This window comes from Cydia pomonella, chromosome 18, assembly GCF_033807575.1.
Source record: "Cydia pomonella isolate Wapato2018A chromosome 18, ilCydPomo1, whole genome shotgun sequence".
Classification (NCBI taxonomy): Eukaryota; Metazoa; Arthropoda; class Insecta; order Lepidoptera; family Tortricidae; genus Cydia; species Cydia pomonella.
Genome location: NC_084720.1, coordinates 5631085 through 5656925, shown reverse-complemented (window position 1 = coordinate 5656925; position 25841 = coordinate 5631085). Strand labels below are relative to the sequence as shown.

Genomic DNA, 25841 nt, shown 5'->3' with positions numbered 1-25841 from the left:
CTTAATAGCAAAATTTTCAGTACATTGCGTCTTGGAATAAACTTTAAAGTGTGCTAAAATCAAATACAAGTGAATTTTAAAAGTCACTGAACATTTGTTTGTCTTCCCCTTCCCAATTGAGCTGCTTACGATTAAGCAAGATTCGGTTTCGCTATTTATCATCCGTGTTTTTGTTTAATGTACTTAATTCATTATTAACTATAACTCAGTTTAAAACGTGTGATTGAAATCCTTTGCTCTTTGATCTTAGATAATTAGCGACCTTTTAAGTGACGCTCAAAGGTGTTTACGAGTATGTCTCCGTGTAAATAATCTTCACTAGCTATTTATATATAACCTTATCAAAAGGAAATGCCTAAAATATCAACTTTGGGAACAAAAACAAAATATTTTTATCAAATATTTTGATTTGTGTTATTAAAGTAAGTGGTCATACTACTATATGTAAAATAATAGTTATTTACGATACAAGTGCGAAAAATAGGAAATTCGTAACGAGTGGCGATAAATTAAAACACGACCGAAGGGAGTGTTTTAAATCGACACGAGTTGCGAATTACCTATTCGCACATGTATCGTACAACGGTTTACAGTACATATTATGACTCTTTAAATGGAACTTTGCTTACCACAAGGCAGAATGCTTGTTTGCTATTGAGATGCTATATAAACAAATATAGTATCAGATTATTACAGATGACTGAGATGACTCATCGAAAACCGGCAGAACGAAGGTAAATCCCACAATCCTTTAAATGAAAAATGATTTAGCTACGTTGTACAGCTTTGGTGCAATGAATAGTCGAGTTGGATATCGTAATTGAAATTGTATGAATAGACGGAAAGTCTCTCTCCTATTTTTTCCATGAAAGGAAATCATTTCAGTACCGCGTGGTTTATCTCGTTTAATGTAAATAACCTCCCCTTATATAAGCCTGCGTGAATACGAATTTCAGTACAGCAACAGTAATTCATATTTTTTAAACTTGTGTCTGGGGAACAAGGTACAGAACTACGCCTCAACTAAAATTCCATTTCAGCTCACTCAACAGTAAAAAACGATTTCACGGCGTTTATCTACGCGGTGAAAACTGTACCCCTAGTGTAAATTTAGTCGATAGCGAAACGTGACGTACGCGTTTGCGTTAAGCGCTACGTTTCGCTTTCGAAAATATTTACACTAGGGGTACAGTTCGGTATAATTTTCTTTTTCTCGTTTTGTGCGGCTTGATATCAAACCAACCAAATCCTTTTTTTGCCAAAGCAATTACATGATAATATGGTTGAATAATGTGGTTGAGTGGCCGTACGTAAACCTTATCTCAATGAGATAAGATCTACACATGGTCAGTTGAGTGTGATGCAGTCCCGCAAGATAGATTTAAGATACGCATACGCAATTACGCATACGCAAGTATATTCCTATGCTCCTAATGCTACTTAACATGCTACACGATTTTTAGTGTACCTATTTAGTGTAAGATTATTTTAGAGCGCACCGCCAACAAACTGCTTCACAGTTTGGCGAAACATTATATTAAGGTCATTATATTATTGGATTTTTCGTTAAATTTTCAATAAAAATAAATGAAAATATGAAGTGACAACATTTGAAAATTCACGTAATTGTGTAAGTAGTAGTTAAGGTAAGGGTAGAAACACTTGTTTCATGGGGTGAGGTATTTACATGCTATACTGTCACTAGTGTCAGTATATTATATTGCTGTGACGTCTAGGCTCCGTTGTGTACTGTGTAATTACATGAATGGAACACAGTAATTTAAGAATAGAGTATAACTCACCCATTACCCAACTAGTCATTAATTTTTATATCTTATATTTAAAGTATTTTTCACCGCATCAGTTCGTAAAGGTTTGTTTATTTTGACTTTTAAGTGATGATTTTGAACACAATATTTCATATCGTTTATTTATTTATTATTTGGATTTGATTTGTATGTTATGTTTTACAGTTAGTGCTTTCCACGTGTTGGTGTGGTGACAAATTTTGTGTTTCACTTGTTAGCAAAGTTTGTTTAATCCTCCTACCTTGGCACTCTCTCAATGCTCAACTCCCACTTTTCGTACTACTCACTACACTTAATTGTATATCAATTTTGGAATTTTACGCTAGGTCAAGCACAACAATTTTGCTCCATTGTAATACAAAAACTATATTACTGTCTCTATATGTACTCCCTAACTACATATACAGGACATCCCAAGACTATGGGACATCAAGGGAAAGTACCTTAAATATCGTAGATACGATATTTTGCTGAAAGAAGACTCTATTTTATTTTTAAATGTAAGTCATATTGCATTCAAAGAATTTCAAAAAAAAAAAATTGAAAATTGCTTACTTTTTCTGGGAATTAAACCGAATCTTGAAATTTTAATCAAACATTTTACTCTATTCATGTCTTTTGCGATATCATATTTCTGAGATGACTTATTTTTTATGCATTCTTTCGATTGGCATCATAAAAATACAGGATGTTTTTTTTTCACATTTGAGTCGGTTCAATTTCCAGACAAAGTAACTTATTTTTTTAAATCTTTGAATGCAGTATTGCTCAGTTTTGAAAATAAAATAAAGTCTCCTTCTAGCAAAATATCCTATGTCTTATATTTAAGGTACTTTCCCTTGATGTCCCATAGTCTTGGGACGCCCTGTATACGTGTTGGGGGCTTTAAATATGCGCGTGTAAATTTGCGTGATTTAATACTAAATCTTTATACATTGGGAGAAGTTCGTGGAAGGGCACGAAGCTCTTAGGAAAGTTCTCAAGTAATTGTCACCCGGAAGGATCGGGAAACGGTTTGTTTGTGTTGATACAATGCGTGTTCTTCTGAAGGCATAAACTTACTAAATTGGGTCACCCGGGGGCCTAGCCAAGATGACAATCGTGGATAGAAAACGCCAATAGAATTTTCATGAATGGAAATAGTCGTGTGAGTGTGACGCGTGACCGTTTGTTGCGTCTGTCATCTCGATACGTTTGGTGTTTGTCGATGTTAAATGTTTTTCAATCGGCGCGGGTAGATTTTGGCGGCCCGGTATTTTGGCGGCACTGAGGGCCGAAAATTCGGCTTCCATCGACATATAAACCAAAGTTATTATTTTCTATTTTTTTATTGAAATTGGTTTTTTCGAGAATTTTTATGCTAATCTATGAAATTCAGACAGGTTTTTGAAATAAATAGATTTTTTGTTGTTGTTCCAGACATCTTTTTCGAAAACAAAAACATAGACACTGATTATGCCAAATTGCACCAAATTCATAACAAAGTACTCATTAATATTTATATATTAAGAGATCGCTTTTTAGCGATAAGACCGCCTGTTGTCTGCCTCTAAATTTAATCAATGATTTCTTTTTCTTGTATATTTTTACTGAGGTGTGCCAATAAAGAGTATTCTATCTATCTATCTATCTATAATATTCTGTTTTAAATAGTATAACAATGTAAATAATCATGTTAGCTTGAAATCATACTAATTACTGCCTATCAGACTTTATCATCATTGTAACTTCGCCCACTGTTGAGCACTAATCATCTTACTAATTTGCACTATAAAAGCATAATTACTACTGTGACATCAGGTTGCTACCCAACCAGACATATTCCAATCAAATAAGTTTGTACATCTGATGAAGATATTAAGTAGCTCACTCAACTGTGAAGTGTGCGATGTGTGTAGGCCAATTCGAGTATTAGTTTTTAATTATCATTGCAATATGATACTGATCTGACACTGATCTGTCAGTGTCAAAAGTGACATTTTTGGTTGAAGGTCGACATAATGTGCAAATCAGCAGGTCCTAAGGAAGATTCGGTCCATCTCATATTGGAATGATGTCAGATCTATGTTAGATTAGTATCACATTATATTATTGGAATTGGCCTGTAGAGCAATGAGGGAACAAGTTGGGGTTACTCGGTGAATGATGTTAGGTTGCCCTAGTCAATATTGGCGGCCCGCCATTCGCCTCCATCTCACATTAATTACTTCTCGACTTGAATCAAATAAATAACGTATAACCACCCCACTATAGTCCAATACTACAAACAAACAAAACCCAGAAATTCAACACGTAATATAAGTACCAAGATGTGTTGTTTTTTGGCGATACTGAGATTTTGCTTCCTTTTGTGAAATTGTCTTACCTTAGAACTGCGACATTCATAGTAGATTGTTAACCAAGGAATGAAAAAACCCGAGTTAAACACTACTTTTAATTTCGAATACGAGGAAAGTAAAATACATGTGCATTTAAAAATGCAAATGTTAAAATAAAAAAAATTAAGTACCTATAGGTAAGATTAAGTATTACTTGAGGGGCACTTTCACAACCATTTCGGTAAAAGTAACGTTATTTATGGAACGGGGATTTAAGTATCAGAATGGTAATTATATAACAAATCCATTTAAAACCAAATTTCAATTGCTTATCAAACATCGTAAAATGCTCTAGTGTAGCACAATGTATCACTTTCACATCGGAACAAAGTTAATGCATTTAAGTTTTGGCCAATAGTTGGTTAGTTTCACGATATGTTAACGTACCCTTCGACATCAGGATGCTCCTCTACGTGGAATATGAAGCTCTGCGGTAGACTAGCCAGCGCGGCGCACACCCAGGCCATGTGCAGCGCGCGCCGCGCGTTGGCTTCCCAGGTCACGTTCAGTGGCTTTAATATGGCGTAGTATCTGAAAAAAAATAGGCCTTAAATTCCAACTTACACACACACACACACACACAAAATATAGTCTTTAAAGATCTGAGTATGCGTATACGCGCACGTATACATGCACTAAAATGATGGTGCCGTGCACGCACACGTGACGCAAGCGGTGTGCCGTCTCTCATAAGGTTTTGCATATTACAACGTATGCACACGCTTCCGGTGTGTACAGGCCTCAAGTACCAACTCACTTGTACGAACCAGTGAAATCAGCTAAAAACACTAAATAAGTAAGACATTGAAAGTTATTAACAAAATAGTTTAGGTATGTATCTATTTTATTTTATTTCAAATGCTTTCATACTTATAAAAAAATATCTAGAAGAGGGAAACGACTAGCATTGGTTCGTACCTGGAACGAAAAAAATCTATGTATGTAGTTCTGTAAATAATAAGATATAAAGTCTCGTCTCAAAGTGACAAAAGTGTGCTAGAAACAGGAAATTCTCATTAACAGAATACATTTGAATGGTCCATCGCAACATTTGCAACTGTACCTCCACTGTAAGTTATGGCACCTCAGAGGAATATGCAGACGTATTCTAGTAGCCATACAGAATATACGCTCGCATTCTCATAAAGTAACCGCCACTACACCTAATAGTCTGCTAGTAGGAGATACCATAAAATTGCCTTGATTTTGATGTCCATTTCATACGTATTTTCCCACGTTCAGCATAATACATTCAAGGTTTACATAATACATTAATACAGCAAAAAAAAAAAAAAATAAAAAAAATTGTTGTTGCGCAAATTTTGAAATAAAAGGAAAACCTATAAACCTAGTTTTTCATTGTGTAAATAACATCGTTAAAAATCATAGATAATGGAATATATTTAGAAATGGAAAAAACGTTTTCTCTTTTTGTATGCACGATATCGTGAAATGAAAAACGGCGTTATTAATATATTTTTATTTACTACTTATAAGTATAAGGCACGGTAAAGATCCAAAATCGTTTAGTACCGAAAATCGTAAGAGACAGGCGATTAACACCAAATCAAATAATGACCCTACGACATTACGGCTTACGACGACCGGCTTCCAAAGATAATCTTCTCATCCTGAAGGCGCTATATGATTACCTATTCAAACTTTGATAGGCGATCCATCAAAGTTAATCTTCATTCGACATTCTCAAATTGCTGTTGAATAGTTTGTGAGACGACGTGTAAAACGTTATATTGAACTTGGGATATCGACGGTGAGGCCACTTGTAGTTTACCAAATTTGATATGGTTTTCATCTAATTTGGATGCGACTTTGAGTCGAGTGTCCCAGGGTGAGACGACTTCATTTCGTACTCACCAATCAGTAGTAGCGGCTGTTTAATGGTCTAAATAAAATGAAACCTGTCAAATTGTGAATACAGAATCAGCCTCATCAGATTTAAAGGTTGCAGCACACCAAAAAGCTTGGCATCAGACTGCTGTCAATCTAACTCATCCAGTTGCCGTAAACTAATCGTCAACCATAGACATAGACATCATTTATTGGTTTACAGGTCACATGTTGCCAGAGGGGACATAACAATATACACAAGGGATGCAGAGAACAACGCGTCGCTTGGATAATTTATAGTGCTTAAATTAAATCTATTATTAGACTCGGTTATTATTAAACGTGAAATCGGTTTATTATCGTTTTATTTAAAAACTATTTACACATATTGCAAAAACTAACGATACTTTGCAGAAATCAACTTCATTGACTAGATTTTATCATCCTACTGATGCCTAATTGCCCACATTTACGAAAACGAGTCGAAACGCAAAAATAAGACGTATTCAATATTTCTAAATAAAACTTTTAGTATAAATGCATCGTTGCGTAAATTAATAATATTATAACTTTAACCATCTAAATACGTAAGGTAAAAAACAATTTTTAGTAATTATTATTTTCCGATTGAAATATTTACTGCTCTACTCAGAGGCCTATAAAAAGGCTTTTCATTCCAAATTGTATTTTGAATCTTTATTGACTATTTTTGTCTTCGCAAGTTTTGACTTCTGATGGTCAGCTATTATAATATGGGAGGGATAAAGTTTTCTGACTACTGGGTAGATTATTTGTCAGCTAAAGGTGCATGGTTAGATTAGTTGGGCAGGTTGGGTATGATACAATTTGCGAATTGCGATAAGGGGCAAGGTTTCGAATTCGAATATTCGCTTGTGCTGAATAAACAGATTGACCCTTTAACTTAGAACTTTCGTAACGTTGCTTTGTAGGTACCTACAGTCCTACCAAAAGCACTAAGCTGCACCGTAAAAATAATATACTTTTTGATTTCGTTTTCTTTGAAACTAAGTTAGGTTTGGCTGTAATTTCACGAAGCCTATCGAGAGGTATTCCTCTAACAATATTATTTCCTTCGCATTTGAGTACCTACCGTTCCTAATTCACAGTAAATACCCGGCAAAAACCGTAACTATAGCGGATGAAATAGATTTATTCGTGTAAGAAAAAATATTCGAAAACTGAGCAGCCGAATATTCGAATACTAAAACACGTCAAGTATTCAACAAATTCGAAAATTCCAAGTCATTAGGACATAATGTTACAAAATATTAGGTGGGTGAATCAACTTTTTTTGTTTTGTTATCCTGTCCCGTTGTCCAAGGGACAACAGTGGCACAGTTTGTTTGAAGAACGTTGTATGCCGTTCTATTAACATGCTTAGTAGGGGGCCCATTATGGACATTGGTTATAACGACCACAAAAACGCAAGTTTGATACATTTAAGTACCATAATATCAGTATTTCAATGAACTTTTGTCCCCTGGACAACTAATTGTAACCATGGCAACGAGTGACGCTAAAAAGTTGATTCTCCCAGGTATTGAGTCCGGTAACTACCCAATGGTATGTAATTGTAACCTGTCTTGTAGACCCGTCTCTTACATCAGCCTGCCACGCTCAAGGGCACGCTCTCCTCTTTCCTCAGCAACTTGGCAAAGGAAAGCAACATTTGCCTCGACCTATTAAAATCTGGAAAGAGTAAATTACTTAGTCTTCCGAATTTGGATTAAGCTGTTTTGCAATTTAAACACTTTGTGGGAATTGCTTACCCAGAAACCAAAATCTGAATCTCCGGAACTATATACTCGTATGGCGACAATAAATTTCCACGCTGAGTTTTATAAATATCTATTTTAATTTTTGTAACAATCAGTATTCTGACACTAACCCATGCCGTCTTTTCTTCTCCTTCTTTTTTTCCCTACATTTCAAATTTAGTGCTCTTTTCAGCCAGAACTGTGTGTTGTCAGTCAAATAGTGCTACCTTTTATTTTATTTCTATTTTTATTTTTTATTTTATTTATTTCAAATAACAAATTTTAAAACATGTAGGTTTCATTACCTAACGTAACGACACAATATCCAGAAAGAAATGCTGAAATACAACTATTTATATTTGTAACTAAACTAATTAAATTAAATCATGTTTCATATTTCTAAAAAAATATCACATTAAGAGAAATAAAAAGAAACAACGAAGTTACGCTAACACCACTAGATGGCGCTATGTGACATAATTACACACATCTATTAATATAATATTGACAAAAAACATACGGCCGTTACGATACTAAGCCAATACCGTAGCCTATGGTTGCTTACAACTTATTAGATGCTACTTACCTAAATACGATTATTTATGTAAAGGTGTATTAGCTACGAATTTTGATATGTAAATTAAGGAAACTATAGGTCTATTTACTGCCGCTTAATCTACTGATTAATGTTAATAAATGACTGTTTGATTCCCAATAATAATAAAAAAAATACAATGTTTTATATACTTAAAACTGTAAGTTTGACGCAATTGCAGACTTTTGATGATTTACATGTATTAGATGTATATTGTATGTTCTAAGTGGCCTAAATTTTGCCTAGCGCGCTCTAAACAAATGTATGGCGATCGGCGGCGGCTTTACGCTCGATGCGTGGGTTTCGTGATCACACGGGCTAGAGATATTTTGTAGGTAGTCGGTGGCTGGAAATCGTCTTTTCATACAAAAGTAGTTCTTATTTTCCTTTCTGGATGTTCATATTATTGAAAATATTTTCACACAATTTGTTGTACAGTCAGCATCAAAAGTAGGGGATGAAACAACGCGCCAAAAGTATCTGATATTCCGGATAACTTTTCCAAATATAGATAAATTGTTAAAATTCGCGCTCAAAAGTATATCTTTTACAGTCTTAGTCTTTTTGTTAAGCTATTACAGAATGGTAGATACTTATGAAACGTTATTTGATCCGCTACTTTTGATGCTGACTGTACATGGACCACGGTCATGCCCCTATATTTGATTATTTCGAACTTGTAATTATTATAAGCGCTAGGAAGTATGTAAGTAAACTGTTTTTGCCTCCTAATTTTTACACTCATCAAAAAGTCAAACGTAGGGGCATAGCTATGGTTAATATACATCAAATTATGAAAAAATATTTTCTAAAACATCAATATCCAGACAGGAAAATGAAAACTACGTTTGTATGGAAAAACGGCCGTCCCCTTTCCCCTTAAAGGTCACAGTAGGTACTTGAGCTTGAGAGCCCTTTCGTCTAATGGTTTACTGTTTACTTTATGTATTACTAACTAAATCACGTCGCGACTTCCAAAAACAACTTCGAATTTTAACACAACTCCCGTAAACCAAATTAATTGTGTGCTTTTAACTGAATTTTGTTCATCTGGTGGGGAATTTACATTGCAAATTAGATAGTCGATAAATGGTGAGCTAGATAAGCAGCTGGTAACGATAAGATAACATCACGGATGAGTAGAATGACTCAAAATTAATTATGCCTCATTCTTAGGTAGAATCTGCGCAATTTGACTGTTTTACCAATTGAGCAATTTCGATATTACTTACGGTCTGTTAAGTGTTGCTAAGCGATTAATAATTATCTAGATAAATCTAAGAGTACAACGAAATAATAAGTATATCTAATTGAAAAGTGTTGATTAAATTAACCTGTTTAACCTTTTGAACGCCACGCCTATAGTACGCGGCGCGTAATCGTGAACCTTGTCGGTACGCATGAAGGTTGATATTGGGCTGTTGCCGCGCACGTCATATGACGTGTTTGGCGGTCAAAAGGTTAAAGTTATGCAAGACTCATATAGGGATTTTTGGCAATCATTGAGTGGAAAATAAACTAGTCTTAATAACTTGCTATGGCCGCCGGTGAACTACCTGACATCACCAAGTTACTAAAAATAGTACATTATGCAACGAGGGGGTAAGTGAAATTTTGCAAAAGTGCATTCAAGACTTGTGTTTGCATTATTTCCCCCCCGGGAGTTATATACTATGTTGTAAATAATTTCCTCTTGGAGCAACTGTTTCCATTCATCAAATGAACGAACGATTGTTCGCTCAGAACTGTTCAGGGCACCAAGTGAAAACGCAGCTTTGAATTTCAAACTTTCGTCCGCCATATTGTCATTCTTTGACAGGTTAGGCATCGAAGGCACAGAGCTGTCTAGCATTCAGCCACGATTGAAAAGCTGTAAAAACATTTAAAACGGCTATTAAATTAATCAAATTAAATATTTTTAAACATAAACTAAAATTTTAAATTATAAACGTAAGTATTTTAAAAGTGAAACTCATTTATACCAATTTACCTACTTGATTCGTTTGAATTAATGAAATAATAATAATAATAAGGCCCTGCCCCGCTGCTGGCGGCACGCTAGGTTAGGTTTTTTATAATATGTTTATATGTTTTTGTACGTGTTTTTGTATTTGACTTTTATATTCATGTTGTAAAAAGCCTAACATAAGAAGAAAAATAAATAAAGGTAATAATAATAAAATGCTATAACTCCCTAGGTTTTTTCACAATCCATAACTCCCACGGAAACAATAAAGGCCTTTGTTCTTTAGTATATCTCCATCAAATAAGATCTTTTTCGAGCAATTTCGAGCAAGAAAATAAAAGGGCTCCGATGTTCCGAAATTCAATAGATTGTTATATCTAAAATATATAACTTTGTATGTTTGAATAGGCCTTCGGCCGTCACGTATTCTCAAAGCTTCTGCCTTTTAAGTAATGAGATCATTTTACCGACGGGAAAGACGTCCATTTAAAATTCTTGAGCTCTACTCAGAAACGATTAAATTATAGTACTTTGTGCAACGAGGGGGGTAAGTGAAAACGACACGACATCATCGTCATCGTTTGTGTACGAGAGTAACATATAATTCCCGACAGCCGCAGGCTGGAATGAACTAAAGACTCAAGTAACAATATTCTTATCTCCGGAATTACACACAATGTTTTTAATCACACTTGCGAAGAAAAAACTAAATTAAAAAAAAAAACTAGGGAGCTATAGCTTTTTTTTTCTCAATCCATAACAATATAGGCCTTTGTTCTTCAGTACACCTGCGTGAAATATGATTTTTTCGAGCAAGTGTCATGAAAAAAATTAAAGAAATTCTTGCCGCTAATCATAACATTTTAAACCATTTCATGCCAAATCACCTTGCATAATTTTGGAAAAGGGCTGGAGCGGGACACTACAGTCCATATCCACGACACAAAAAGTAGGTACGTATTACATATAAAGTACCTTAAATTTAATCTAATCTAATTTAGGTATTTACCTCCTTCAGAGGCAGAAGGTTTTTTAAATTAATGGTTACATTTATACAAACGCTAGATTTTGATGTGAGAGTCAGAATGACGGGTGTACCTAAATAAAATTAAATGAAAACCATACCATATTTTTGTACCTAATTTGTACTATTTAGTACCTCCTTTAAAAAAAAATTGTACCTCACGGTACTTAAAGTTATCACCAAAAAACAGGTCACCCGCCATCCTGACAGTCAGAATGGCGGGTGTACTTTATAACGCTATGTTCCCGTGGTTATTGATAAATTCTATAAAAGCCAAATTTTTGTACCTTTTTTGTACCTTCATATTCAATTATAATACGAGCCATTTTATTTTTGGTTTCCAAGTTTTACTCATTTTATATTTTGCTTGCTATTACAATTCTGCAGGCGTTATAATTTTTCAAATTATCGATTTCATTTTTAAGAAAAAACGCTAAGGTACAATTATGTTTATTACGCCAGGATTTAGTACCTTTAATGTTTATTCTGTTAAGTTCAAATAACTCAGTAAATCATGTCTTAAAAAAGGCTAGGCGCCAATTCAAAGAAATCTTCCTAAGAAAAATCATTTCTAAGACATGATTTTCTGAGCTATTAGAACTTAACAGATTAAACATTAAAGGTACTAAATCCTGGCGTAATAAAAATAATTGTACCTTAGCGTTAAAAAAGGCTAGGCGCTAATTCAAAGAAATCTTCCTAAGAAAAATCATTTTGAAGACATGATTTTCTGAGTTATTTGAACTTAACAGATTAAACATAAAGGTACTAAATCCTGGCGTAATAAAAATAATTGTACCTTAGCGTTTTTTCTTAAAAATTAAATCGATAACTTGAAAATTATAACGCCTGCAAAATTGTAATAGCAAGCAAAATATAAAATGAGTAAAACTTGGAAAGCACAAATAAAATGGCTCATATTATAATTGAATATGAAGGTACAAAAAAGGTACAAAAATTTGGCTTTTATAGAATGTATCAATAACCACGGGAACATAGCGTAATAAAGTACACCCGCCATTCTGAATGTCAGGATGGCGGGTGACCTGTTTTTTGATGATAACTTTACGTATCGTGAGGTACAATTTTTTTTAAACGAGGTACTAAATAGTACAAATTAGGTACAAAAATATGGTATGCTTTTCATTTGATTTTATTTAGGTACACCCGCCATTCTGACTCTCACGTTTTGATGCTTTGAGCCATTTAGGGTTCAAGGCTTCAAGCTAATTTGGTTGTCATGCTAGCGGTGTGAAATGCCCAATGTAAAGTAAACCCTAAATAGCTCAACAATTAAAAACCGTGAGCGTGACAGTACAGTACTACACATAAGAATTCAGAGGGCCTGCCGCGAACCACGAGAAGCTTTGCTTCTCTGTCGCACTTATGTACGAATTTCCAAGTGGGACAGAGGGGCAAAACGTCGTTGTGGTTCTTTGTAGGCCCTCAGTTTGCAGTTTAATAACTTTACAAATGATAGGTATTCAACTTTCGGCCCGATTCGAACTTTAAGATACGTCAAATATTAGGTCTAGATACGATATGGATCGGATATATCAGTGCCACAAGTGACGTTTTTGTTTGAAGAGACGTGTCTTTTGACATTGACATATCCGATTCATATCGTATCTAGACCTAAGTTTTGACGTATCTTGAAGTTCGAATAGGACCGTTTACTGCACTTACGTGTATTACTATGTCGATAATAAAATATCATTTTGTTACCATTCCACATTCGGGAATGAAGCCTTTTATTTCTACCTTTTACGTTTACTAGACTTAAATCGATCGGGATATAAATAAACCGTGATTACCTTTTATATTATTTTTGAGCTCCCGATATTTGGAAGCAGTTAAATGCATCTTGTTCACTGGTAACTGGACATAGCGGGTGGGTGTCAAAGTTGTGTAGACCGCGCTAGGTCTACCCTCATTCGTCCTCGTCGGCTGCGTTCACTTTCAATGTTACCACTGGTCGCGTCCACACTTGTTAGTTTATCCAAGCACACCATACTCACAGTGTCACTACGCGTGTTTGATTCGGATATCAATGGTTTTTAGGGTTCCGTAGCCAAATGGCAAAAAAACGGAACCCTTATAGATTCGTCATGTCCGTCTGTCTGTCCGATTATGTCACAGCCACTTTTTTCCGAAACTATAAGAGCTGTACTGTTCAAACTTGGTAAGTAGATGTATTCTATGAACCGCATTAGGATGTTTACACAAAAATAGAAAAAAAACAATAAATTTTGGGGGCTCCCCATACTTAGAACTGAAACTCAAAAAATCTTTTTTCATCAAACCCATACGTGTGGGGTATCTATGGATAGGTCTTCAAAAATGATATTGAGGTTTCTAATATCATTTTTTTCTAAAATGAATAGTTTGCGCGAGAGACACTTCCAAAGTGGTAAAATGTGTGTCCCCCCCCCGTAACTTCTAAAATAACAGAATGAAAAAATCTAAAAAAAATATATGATATACATTGCCATGTAAACTTCCACCGAAAATTGGTTTGAACGAGATCTAGTAAGTAGTTTTTTTTTAATACGTCATGAAATTAAAAAAAAATTTTTTTTTCATCATACCCATACGTGTGGAGTATCTATGGATAGGTCTTCAAAAATGATATTAATGTTTCTAATATATTTTTTTTCTAAACTGAATAGTTTGCGTGAGAGAACCTTCCAAAGTGAAAAAAAGTGTGTCCCCCCCCTGTAACTTCTAAAATAACAGAATGAAAAATCTAAAAAAAAAATATGATATACATTACCATGCAAACTTCCACCGAAAATTGTTTTGAACGAGATCTAGTGAGTAGTTTTTTTTAATACGTCATAAAATTTAAAAAAAATATTTTTCATCAAACATATACGTGTAAGGTATCTATGGATAGGTCTTCAAAAATGATATTTAGGTTCCTAATATCATTTTTTTCTAAACTGAATAGTTTGCGCGAGAGACACTTCCAAAGAGGTAAAATGTGTGTCCAAAGTGGTAAAATGTTGAACAAGATCTAGTAAGAAGATTTTTTTTTAATACGTCTTAAATTGTACGGAACCCTTCATGCGCGAGTCCGACTCGCACTTGGCCGCTTTTATTTACACAAACAAATCACAGGATTCCACACATTTGACAATTTAAACCCATCTTCACATATCATTTCATTCATTTCATTTTTTTAAGTCTAGTGAAACTAATCGTGAATCTTTCAAAACTTTTACGTTTACTGCGTCATTTTTACGTTACTTTAAAAAAAGCCTTTGATTCATATTTCGAATTTTTTTATTTTATTTAACTCTTTTTTTATTAATATCAAGAATTAAATTCTTTATAGAATAAACACAATTCCAACCGAATAAGGCATATTTTCAGCTTGAATTGCGTCTATTTCTGCGGAAATGAGGAAGCGGCAGACGAGAGTGCTTTGAAAGATATATTTCAATTAAGATGAAGATTCTGTTCTCGACAGAGTAACTTTCACTGTGCGTAAGTGTGAGTGAGATGGATATTCGACATATGCGTGCTCGGGACCGCGGATATCATGTTTTTAATTTTAATTTGTTGTAAGTTTTAATAAACAAAAAAGTAATAGATGAGTTCCCTCAAAAATAGAATTACGCATTTTTAAAAGCATTTTTTAAATTTTTATTTCATTCATTTAAATCGGTTCAGCGGTGTAACCGTGACGAGGTAACAGACAGACAGGCAGACAGTGTTTACTTTCGCAATTTAAATATTTAGTAGAGATATCAGAATACAAATGAAAGGATACCGTACCAGGGTGCGTAGACAAGATGCCAAACCGTAACGCTCCGTAGCAAACGAAACAGTCTCTGTCACACTAATAGAGAAGAATAATAGACATATATAACCACGTTACGCTACGGAGTGTGAATGATTGGCATCTTGTCTACCCAGCAGATACTCGTATATAATAATCAGGTATGTAAATACTTGGTACAAACGATTTGTTCATAACATTGTGACTTGTTGAATTACAATATTCTAACTAAAACGAGTTACCAGTTGATTGTTTACATAGCGAAGCGACCGGCGCCGGTGAGCAGAGCTACAAAGTTTCAGACCACTGAAGAGCAATGAAATGGAGTCATCGTATGGTATATCGTATCGTCATCGTATATCTTATTCCCGCACTAGTGCGAGAAAGTAGCACCATATAGAAATTGATAAATAATAAATTCGCAACGAGTGGCTTTTAAATAGACTCAAGTTACGAATTACCTATGGCCCTTAAAATTTTCGACATAGTTACACAATGTGCTAATTATTCACATTAAAAAGTAACACCAGTACGATTTCAGATAGGTACAACCAATTTAGAGACTTGTCCTATTTATGTTTTGGATAGGATGTATATAAAGGTACAACAAATTGGAAGAAATTAACTAAACAACTGACTTCAAAAGGCAAATTATTTACGTCTACACGCCGAGTAGTACAATTACCTTTGCGAAACCAGTTCGCAATTAGTTTAGGCTTTGGTTAACGTTTCTCGTGAGTAAAAGGTACGATACAAACGTTATTAGCCTGTTCCGTTAACACGAAAATACGAGAACTTAATATTTCGAATCCTTCTTAAAATAAGTACAGTCAACATCAAAAGTAGAGGATCGAACTACGCGTCTAAAGTTATATATGTAACAGGTTGCTACCCATTTTATCGATATCGATAAGAATCGCAAGCGTGTAGCGTACTACACTATTTAAATCGCTTATGTTGGTACTATGGTACATTGACAGTTCTTTGTCGTATATTTTGGTAATGATTTGCGAAACAAACTGATTCCACTCGCTAGTATGGAAGTCCCGTCTCTCAAAACGTAGTGATTATATGCTCTTTGGGTAAAGGTACAATAGGATTTAATGGGGGTTATAATAAAGGTTCATGTGGGAGAGTAGGTATCCCAAAATAGCTTGGGAGATGTGGATTTCCCCTAACAATCACGACAATGCTCTGGCAAGGCCTGCGTAAACAGTGACCATTGTCTAGAAATGAGGTCATCTTAAATTCGTTTGTTTTTCAGAGATTTTCGAAAATTGAAAGTTATTATTAAATTGATATCGACGTTATTATTACACAATAATAAAATGTTCATAGATAAGAAATTTGTTGTAATGAAACAGTTTATTTTTATGGTGACCGTAGTTTGCGTTTTATGAACGAATCACAGGGGGTTTATGATAAGTGTGTAGATAATAGTAGTTTATGTAACTGCTATATAATTAAAGTCATTAAAATACGAGTGTGGGTTTATGAAACGAATGAAATAAGCTTCATAAATCATAAGGAATGAAAAGAATACACGAGTATTTTAATGCCTAATTATGTACAGTACATACATTGCTTTATCTACATCCATATCATAAGCTTCAACAAATCAAATAATGTAATACTTACAAACTAACTAAAACAAGTAAGGTTAAGTGAGTAAGGTTGCCAGAGCTCAACGAGAGTGCAGAGTATTAGGGTTGGCAACGCACATGTAACTCCTATCATGAAGTTGCAGGCATACATAGGTCACGGAGACTGCTTACCATCAGACGGGTCGTATGCTTGTTTGCCACCAACATAGTATTAAAGAAAGATAAAAAAAACGTCAAATGGCGGATAATTATTTTTTTTCACGCATGTCACGCAACTGTAGTTTTTTTTTTAATTCAGCGACAAACTGGAGTCGGTGGTCGACTGCCACATCGTTCGATATCAAGTAACATGCGAGATTTGTTTAAATTGTTTACAACTGATATTTCATTCCGAATAAAACGTCATCTCAACTGATATTAGAATAGAGGTCAAATCAAATTCCTTTGTTTTTCAGAGATGTTCTAAATTTGAATGTAATTAATGTCGACTATCGATAACGTAAAGTAAATATTACGATTTGACAAATGAAGGTTTCTTAATATAGGCCATTAATTTATCGCTTTTGAATATTGAATTGAATATAACATATTATATATAGGGAAGTTATGATATGGAAGTAGATAAAAGAAATTAAGTAACGTACATACAGCCTAAACAGTTATTAAATGATATTAAACTAATAAAGTCGGCCGATTGAAAATATTGAATTCAAAAAATATGAATACATTTAACGAAAACTTTAGTTTTCGAGAATTGTGTACATTTTCCATTTTATTAAATTTCGCAGTAGCTATAAATAATCCTGAGTAAATAATTGAGCCAGTCCTATATTGTCCAATCCAGTGAATATCTTCTTATTTGCAGAAAGTTTACGGGTTTTCATTCAGAAATAACACTTTCTGCGGTGTGTGTTAAGCTTAAATTCGTGAAACTTTTATTTACTGTACCCTAAAGGCTAATTTATTTCTATAATAAGTATCTACTTTTTAACCGACTATACGATTTCAGAAGGAGGAGGCTATCAAGTCGGTATGTATGTTTTTTTTTCTAATTAACAAAGTGATGTCACTGTTGACAACTGATAGATAATATCCATAACCGTTTCATTTGTAATATGGCAATTAACCACTTTCAGTGTTTAGCAGTAACACAATATACGAGTAGATATTTTCATTCACGACGAGGTGTGCCTTGAGTCGTATTGTCATGTCATGTTGTTAATAACATGACAATACGAGGTAAGGACCTTTAACCTTTAAAGGTTAGAGTAGAGCCACGGCCACCCCGCAATAGCGTCTCGAGCGTCGGTGTCTAGTCAACTCTATGCCCCTCTATACGATGGCCCAATGCTGGACCAGCAAAATGGCCATGCGATGGTTGGGAGCTCGCACTACGGAATGGGCCCCTACCTTTGATGAACGGACGAAAATCCGACACCGTGGCTATCCCATTACTATCCTGCCGCTCCATAAGCCATCCGACATCACTACCTTCTCTACATACTACAGCCAGTATGATGGCCCATCGTGTAGAGGAGCCTTAAGGTGTTGGTTGGAGTCTGCCCTTGCAAATGCTGATTAAGTTTCATGTGAATTTTTCCATGGGGATTTGTTCGTTAAAGCGTGTAAAAAATCAATATAAATACTAAAATTTACAGAACCGCAGCCAAATAACACTAGACCGTACTCATAGTGTTGTGTTCCTGCTGGTGAGTAAGTATGCCAGAACTTAATGAGGGTGTGGAGTGTTAGGGTCGGCAACGCGCATGTAACTCCTCTAGAGTTGCCGGCGTCCATGTCATGGAGACTGCTTACCATCAGGCGGGCCGTATGCTAGTTTGCCACTGGCGTAGTATAAAGCCCCCTCTCAAATAGAGATCAAGGTGTAAAAGTCGAAGGCGGCATCTGAACAATAGGCACAAAACACTTTTGCCGGCGTAAAACGTGATTCAAAGGAAAAAAAAAACACCTTATTTTCAACGGGTGTATAATTATGATAATTGGAAGCGTTATTTTCCTTTATGTTAACTTTTTTGATCATGCGTAGGTAGCTACTCCGTTCTTGACACGTGTTTGATTTCTTCAATCGTTATTAGTGGAAAAGAGTAAAAATACAGATTTAAAAAATGAGCTTCATAAATAGATGAAGTTTTACTGCCAGAAAGAAGGGCGGCTGACAACTTGTTCAAATATGGTGCTTACATTGACAGGATCTACACAAAATAGTCTAATACAAATTATATACCTACCTGTATAGATAACGGGAATTAGTTTCAAGAAAAATGACAAAAACATATCTATAAAACAAATAGTTAGCGGTGAACTAATCCAAATAAAAAATGGAACTTGCAACCGTAAAGACGAGCAGCCAAATTGAAAAAAAAAATAGTTTTGTAAACATTTGAAAATACCCAAGTAATTAAAACAATAGAAAAACATGTAAGCAGGAGTATGGAGTGACCGAGGAGAAACTGAAAAGTTTATGAAATGTATGCTATTGTTTTACATGCTTTATCTACAGATATATTATAAACCCTCTCATACGTTCAAAATTCTCTAATAACAGCCAGCATTAAGATAAACTGTTTTGTTACAAAAAAAACTAATGTGATCCTTTTATGAAACTCAGTTCATTCGTTTCAGAAGCCACACTCGTATTGTAATGCCTTTTATTATGTAACAGTCACCTAAACTACTATTTAATAGAGTTGGTCTGACAATTTTATCATTAAATTAATCTACAAGTATCTAAACATGTAAAAAGCCTTATGATCCGACTCAGTAACTATAATTTATTTTGAAAACTTCTTCGTCTGGCCACTTTTCTTTGATTTTTAACTTAATTCCATTTAGCTGGTTTTGAGTCTGGCTGTACTATTGTATTTTTTAAAGTAAAAATAAACAGTTGATAAAACATTACTTGGAATATTGATACCGAAATATGAAACACTTTTAAATAAACAGCTTTAATTCAACTTTCTATTCTGCGAATTTTTATTGATATAAATTTTTAATAAATAAATATGTATATTATTTTAAGCGTATCAAATATAAAATAATAGAATAGATATAAATTATTAAGACAAAACGACCTTCTTAAGACCCATCATACTAAATCTTCCTATTTTTAATTTGAGACGTGTTGTTCATTGAGTCTTACGAGCCTAAATATCTCATTGGATTAAAACGGTCTTTAATTTGCAACATTTCCTAGATGCTCAACTCGGCACCGAAAGCTGCTTAATTGAGTAATCTGTTGTAAACCACCGCCAAGGCGGCTTAGGTTTTACTCAAACGCATTACCACACTTTCCCTTTCACACAACTCACCGCGTGAATCAGGTTACCCACTTTTTAATTTAGTCTTGTGAGTATCGCATTTCATGGTAGTGAAACGTGGACTATGACGCAGAGGGACCGAAAAAGAACGGAAGGCAGCTTTTGAAATGTGATGTTGGAGGCGAGTGGAAGGCATAAAAAGGACGGAGAAGATAACGAACGAACTTGTATTACGTAGAGTGAAAGAGAAGAGGATAATACTGAACACTATCAATAACAGGCGGGGAAAAATGATGGAAATTTGTTACAGAACGACAACTTCTTTAAAACTACATGTATCATAAAAGGCAAGGTAGAAGGAAAGAGTGTCAGGAGCAGACCAAGATGTAGCTACATAAACCATAGATAGTAGGGTCCAATAGATGTGCTATACGCGTGCGCCCGTGAGGGACAGAACATACGTAATGTGACACAATTAAAAACAGGTTTTAGCATTCCTGACAACATACTACGAGTAAACACAACCTACGTAATTTGGTCGGGTTATTTGTTGTCCACCCCCAAACCGTACTAAAATTTACGGTGAGGAATAAAAAATGAGACTGTGACAAGGACTAACAATAATAGTGCTTTCTCTGCTACTCCTACTGAAGGTTCCTTAAGCCTCTCGTTCAGTCATCTCCCGGCTCTACCATTTCATCTGTATACTGTATTGTACCTATGTGACATATAGGTAGACCAAATAAATAAAAAGCTGGTATCGTATCATGTTAAGAGGTCACATGTGTGATTCTTGAAACTAATTCCCAATGTGCTGTCCTCGAGTGATATCCTCGGTAGATCAGTTGGCAGAGCGATGGGCTATTAATGCTGAGTCGCGAGTTCGTGCCTTGCCCGAGAAGTGAATTTTTCTACTTATTTATTTACAAGCTTTAGAACAAAGTCTGTCTAGTAAACTTGATATACTATCCTTATTACTAGATCCGGATCTCTGGCCGCTGTTCAATGGTGTCAGAGTGAGAGGCCAGCAAAACTTTTATTGTTGTGAATATGGAACGCAAACTACGTGAAAAGTTTCGAAGTTTCAGTTCCAATCATTAATAATATAACATTTATTTCAAGCATGACAGTAACAAACGCACGTTTATAACGTCCAATTTCATAAAAATCTCACATGAAACACAAAATAATGCTTAGGGCTAGGATAAAACTGAGTGAGTTGAGCAAATACAATTCATATTAACATTTAAATTGACACGCAACATTAAAAAACATTAATTGAGTACAGGTATAGTCCTTGGATTTCACGGGCCTATAAATCCCGTTGTTCTGACAGCCTTGCGTGGGGATATAGATCCATCACGTAAAGGCCCCTTGGAGAGCTTTAATGTCATGTAGAACGTCGGCTGGAACCCGTTCACAGGCGCAACAATAGACACCCATGAACCGGTCGTAGCAGGCAGGGACTATTGTATAAAAAGTGCACTGTATAATGGTCATGGGTAGATAATGAGACTGGGTTATTGAAAAGACGTCCGGGAAACTGCCATACGAGTAACAATGTTTTCACTAGTTATCCAAGCAGGCGGTGTCTTGCCGCCCATTAGATGGGCCCCTGAAACTGCCGAGGAGACGACCAGGAGCAACAACAGGTATACATAGTTACTATTAAAATAAATGATCGGAACTCTCATTGCTGGCCGTGTAGTAAGCGCTTGAATGTGTCTCTCAAATTAAGAATTCGGCTGCATTCACCCATTAATTCAAGATGACGGTTACACTCCTATCACACGTGCGCTTTTGACTTGCAAGTTCAACGAATTTTCTGCAAGTAAACAAACGGTAACGAATAAAAGCAAAATGCCTGTTGTCTGCCTCTACATTGAATGAATTGTTTATTTTCTTTTGTATTTTTATACTTAGGTGTGCCAATAAAAAATATTCTATCTATACTTAAAGATCAAACCGACTATGGATTTAGTGACTAGACTTAGTTAAATACATTCTTATTTTTAAATCTAAAACGCGACATATAACGTACGGGCCACAAAAATGAATTATTTGTCGTCTTGTCAAAATTTACTATACGATTACATAGAGGGTAGAAGTAAGGAGAACAATCTCTTATGGGAAAACTGTTGCTAAAGTGTCCAGTTGGCAGCTGTAAAAATAATACTTTGGAATCTTTCCAGTAGCTATAGGGTAGTACGAGTACAAGGACATAAACATAGCATGAACTTAGACGTTATTGACGGAGAAGGGCGCTGCAGCTGTCAGTGATTGGTTTTTTTATCGAAGTCAAAAATTTGTTCGCGATGTATTGTGGCGCCATTTATTTAAGGTTTCTTGATGGACACCTCATATACATAGATTGTTCTCCTTACGAGTATATTTATTTATTTACAAGAAAGGTTTATACCAATTACACTTTTCTATTTGTATACTTGCTAAACATAATATTTACATAAAATTCATTCTAGTCACTTAAACAAATACACATCTAGTTATCTACACTATCATTCGTCCATTAACTTCATTCTCACAATAGGCGAGACATCTCACAATGGCCGTTAGCCTAAGCCATTGTAGATTAGGTACGTTAATACGAAAGAGGACGGCCGCTTCTCCATACAAACGTAGTCCCCATTTTCCTCTCTGGATATTGACATTATGGAAAATATTTATACATAATTTGATGTGTATTAAACATAGCTGCCTCTACGTTTGACATTTTTCGTTTTTTTGATAATTGTATATTTAGTATTTCATACAAAATTTTAAATGCTTCTAATTCTAATAATAATTAAAATTTCGTAAAAATCTAACGTAGGGCCATAGCTGTGGTTTATATACAACAAATTGTGCCAAAAAATATATCGTCAATAACGTTAATATATCCAGAGTGAAAAATGAGGACTACGTTTGTATGAAAAGGCGATTTCGCACGGGTCCTCCACTTTCGTCTTAAACACTAATCAAAAGTGAAACGTTGGTTACTTACCTAGCTATCGGAAATGTTTGCTATGAATGCTACTTACTTTGCTCTCACAAAGGTACATTAAACATTAAGTACTTACAAGTTTTTTGATAGACTAACTCTTTAACACAGAAGACATCATCGTTTCAAAGTTTCAAAGTTTCTAAGTATTTAATATGTAATAGAAAACACTCATGACTCGGAAACAAATATCCGCAATTATCACACAAATAAATGCCCTATTACCAGCATTTGAACCCGGGACCATCGACTTCATAGGCAGGGTCACTAATACCCACAGGCCAGACCGGTCGTCAGATTTTTCGATTTTGACATTTAAAAAATGTATTAAACATAGGAATTTCAGGTGAGGCGTAGACTAGCAAGAATCCGTTCGTTGTTCGTTACTCACCTATCAACAGCGATGCAGATGAGTACGAAGCTGGACAGGTAGAGACCGAAGGTGCGCGTGAACATCATGAGCCGACACATGAGGTCGCCCGCCAGCCACTGCACGGTGCCCGCCCACGCGATCTCCAGCGGCATCATTAGGAATGTCACCTGGGGAGAAAGCATTCATCAGTTGCAGAGGCTGTAGGGAAGTACGTACGCAAAAAAGTACGCTTAAAAAACCTTGTAAATAATATTGAATTTAAATTTAGGGACAGTTTTCTATTGTGTGAACTACACCTCAATATAAGGCGTAACAAAAATAGGGATTTTCGGTATCGTATTATGATTAGAAAAAAAAAAGTTTTTTTTTGACGCTTAACATTTATGTCCTTTGTATGTCGACTTGGACGATCTGCCCCATGAAAGAATTCTTTTTTTCGCTTCAAAAATTGTTTTTTCTTCTTTTTGGTAATCAAAACACGAAACCGAATATACCCTTTAACGGATCCCCACTATACTTGCGACACTTGTATACCTCTTGCTTCAAATGATGGTCCTTATGACAGTTATTTCAACTTTTAAGTCGCGTTAGGTTATGTTGTGATTAATAAAAAAAAAACGGCCAAGTGCGAGTCGGACTCGCGCACCGATGGTTCCGTACAAACCTGTAGGTATATACGAGTAAGTAAAAGTTCACCCATCACGACAATTGGGTCATATCAATTATTAAAAATGTTTTTATTATATGATATGTAACTAAACATTTACGGTTTTCGCAATTTTTCCTTAATCTGTACTATAAGACGATGTTTCGTACCAAATTTCAAGATTCTGAGTTCACGGAAAGTACCCTGTAGGTTTTGATTCCCTTGCGAGTGTCGAAAATTTGCGGAAATTTGCGGCATAAACGGCTGTATCTTTTGATTGCGTTGGCTTAGAAGTTTGATTTTTTCACAGCTCCAAGCTTGATCCCTCCACGTGTTCCTGGAGAAAAAGCGTCTTGACAGACAGACAGACGGCCGGACGGACAACAAAGTGATTCTATAAGAGAGAGATCCGAGAGTTCTAAACTAGTGAAATTATCCTGAGCCAATATTGTTTTACGATAAGTTTGTTCGAGCTAGGGAATGCAAACCGGTTTTAACCGAAACCGAAAAAACCGGTTAAAACCGGTTTTTTGACGGAAACCCAAAACCGGGTTTTAGAATTTGAAAAAACCGGTTTCGGTTTTATTCGGTTTTTTTTATTTACCTGATGATTCATTCATTATAAGGGTATAAATAATAGGCGTTAGGGGTAGGGTAATCCTGAACCGGTTGAATCGACATCAAATCAAATAATGTGGTGTTGTGTTAGTTTGATCATTTGTAACTTTAAATGAATTTTTACGGTACAAAATACAAAAACACGAAAGATTTAAATAATATAAAGTACTGGCAGTGGCAGGACATCCGTGCTGGTGTACGAATTGTATAGTAGTACTTTGTAATAAAAATGGGTATAAAAGGTCTTACTTATAATTTTATTATGCTATGCGCTGTAGAAAAATTCCACGTAATCAATTATATCAATGGCAGCTTTAGAGTCTTTTGTTGGTTCGGTGATAACGACTTACCGACAACCTTTTTTGTCTCTTTCGCACTAATAGGAAAGGGTAGTTCAAACCCTAAAGAATGGAATTACTTGACTACCTGTTTTTGCCCAGTTTAAGCTAACACCATCAGTTTCTAATTGACTTTTCGAGAAGAAACACGTGACGTGAATTGTTGTAGTATAGTTCAATTGAGATTAATAGTACAAATACTAATTAAAGTTGATTATGGAGTAAAAACAAAGCTTATTTCATTTATTTCCTACTTTACAAATCCATAATAACTTAGCAAATATTTTATAAAGGAAGGTAGTAACAGTAAACGAATTAACTACTTGAATATATACTAGAAGACAGCGAAAAACTTAGAGCAAGATTTTGGGATTGGGCCATTTGATTTAAGACAAATAACATTAAATTATAAATTGATATTGTCATATAAATAAAAAAAAAATGACCTACCCACAAACCAAAAAAATAATTTAATAAAATTGGTTTGTTCCTATTCCTAGTTACAAATAACATTAAGTCATTTGACAATAGGGTTGTTTCCATCTACAAATCTTAGAGCAAAATTGTATCCCAATAAATTCTTTTGGATTATAAGAACATGTTAAACTACTTTTAGGGGACCCGTAATGACCATATTTTTGTAAATATTGAATTTTTATATATCTTTTGGCACACGTCACGTGACCAAACTCGAAACGTCATTTAAGATTCTGATGACGTCGCAACTCTCGGATTGACACTGTTGACAGTTAGGCGATAAACAACAAATGACAAATGTCAGTTGACAGTTTGTATCTTCTACGTG

General features: G+C 35.1%; 1 protein-coding gene across 2 annotated transcripts in view; it reads right to left on the bottom strand.

Moving 5' to 3' along the window:
* Positions 1-25841, bottom strand: part of LOC133527842 (adipokinetic hormone/corazonin-related peptide receptor variant I) — a 228414-nt gene that overhangs the window by 35502 nt on the left and 167071 nt on the right. For both annotated transcript variants that reach the window (XM_061865033.1, XM_061865034.1), the window contains exons 4-5: positions 23453-23601; positions 4574-4717 (exon numbers count right to left, since the gene is read on the bottom strand). In XM_061865033.1, the coding sequence (XP_061721017.1) occupies positions 4574-4717; positions 23453-23601 (293 nt within the window). The remainder of the gene's footprint in view (positions 1-4573; positions 4718-23452; positions 23602-25841) is intronic.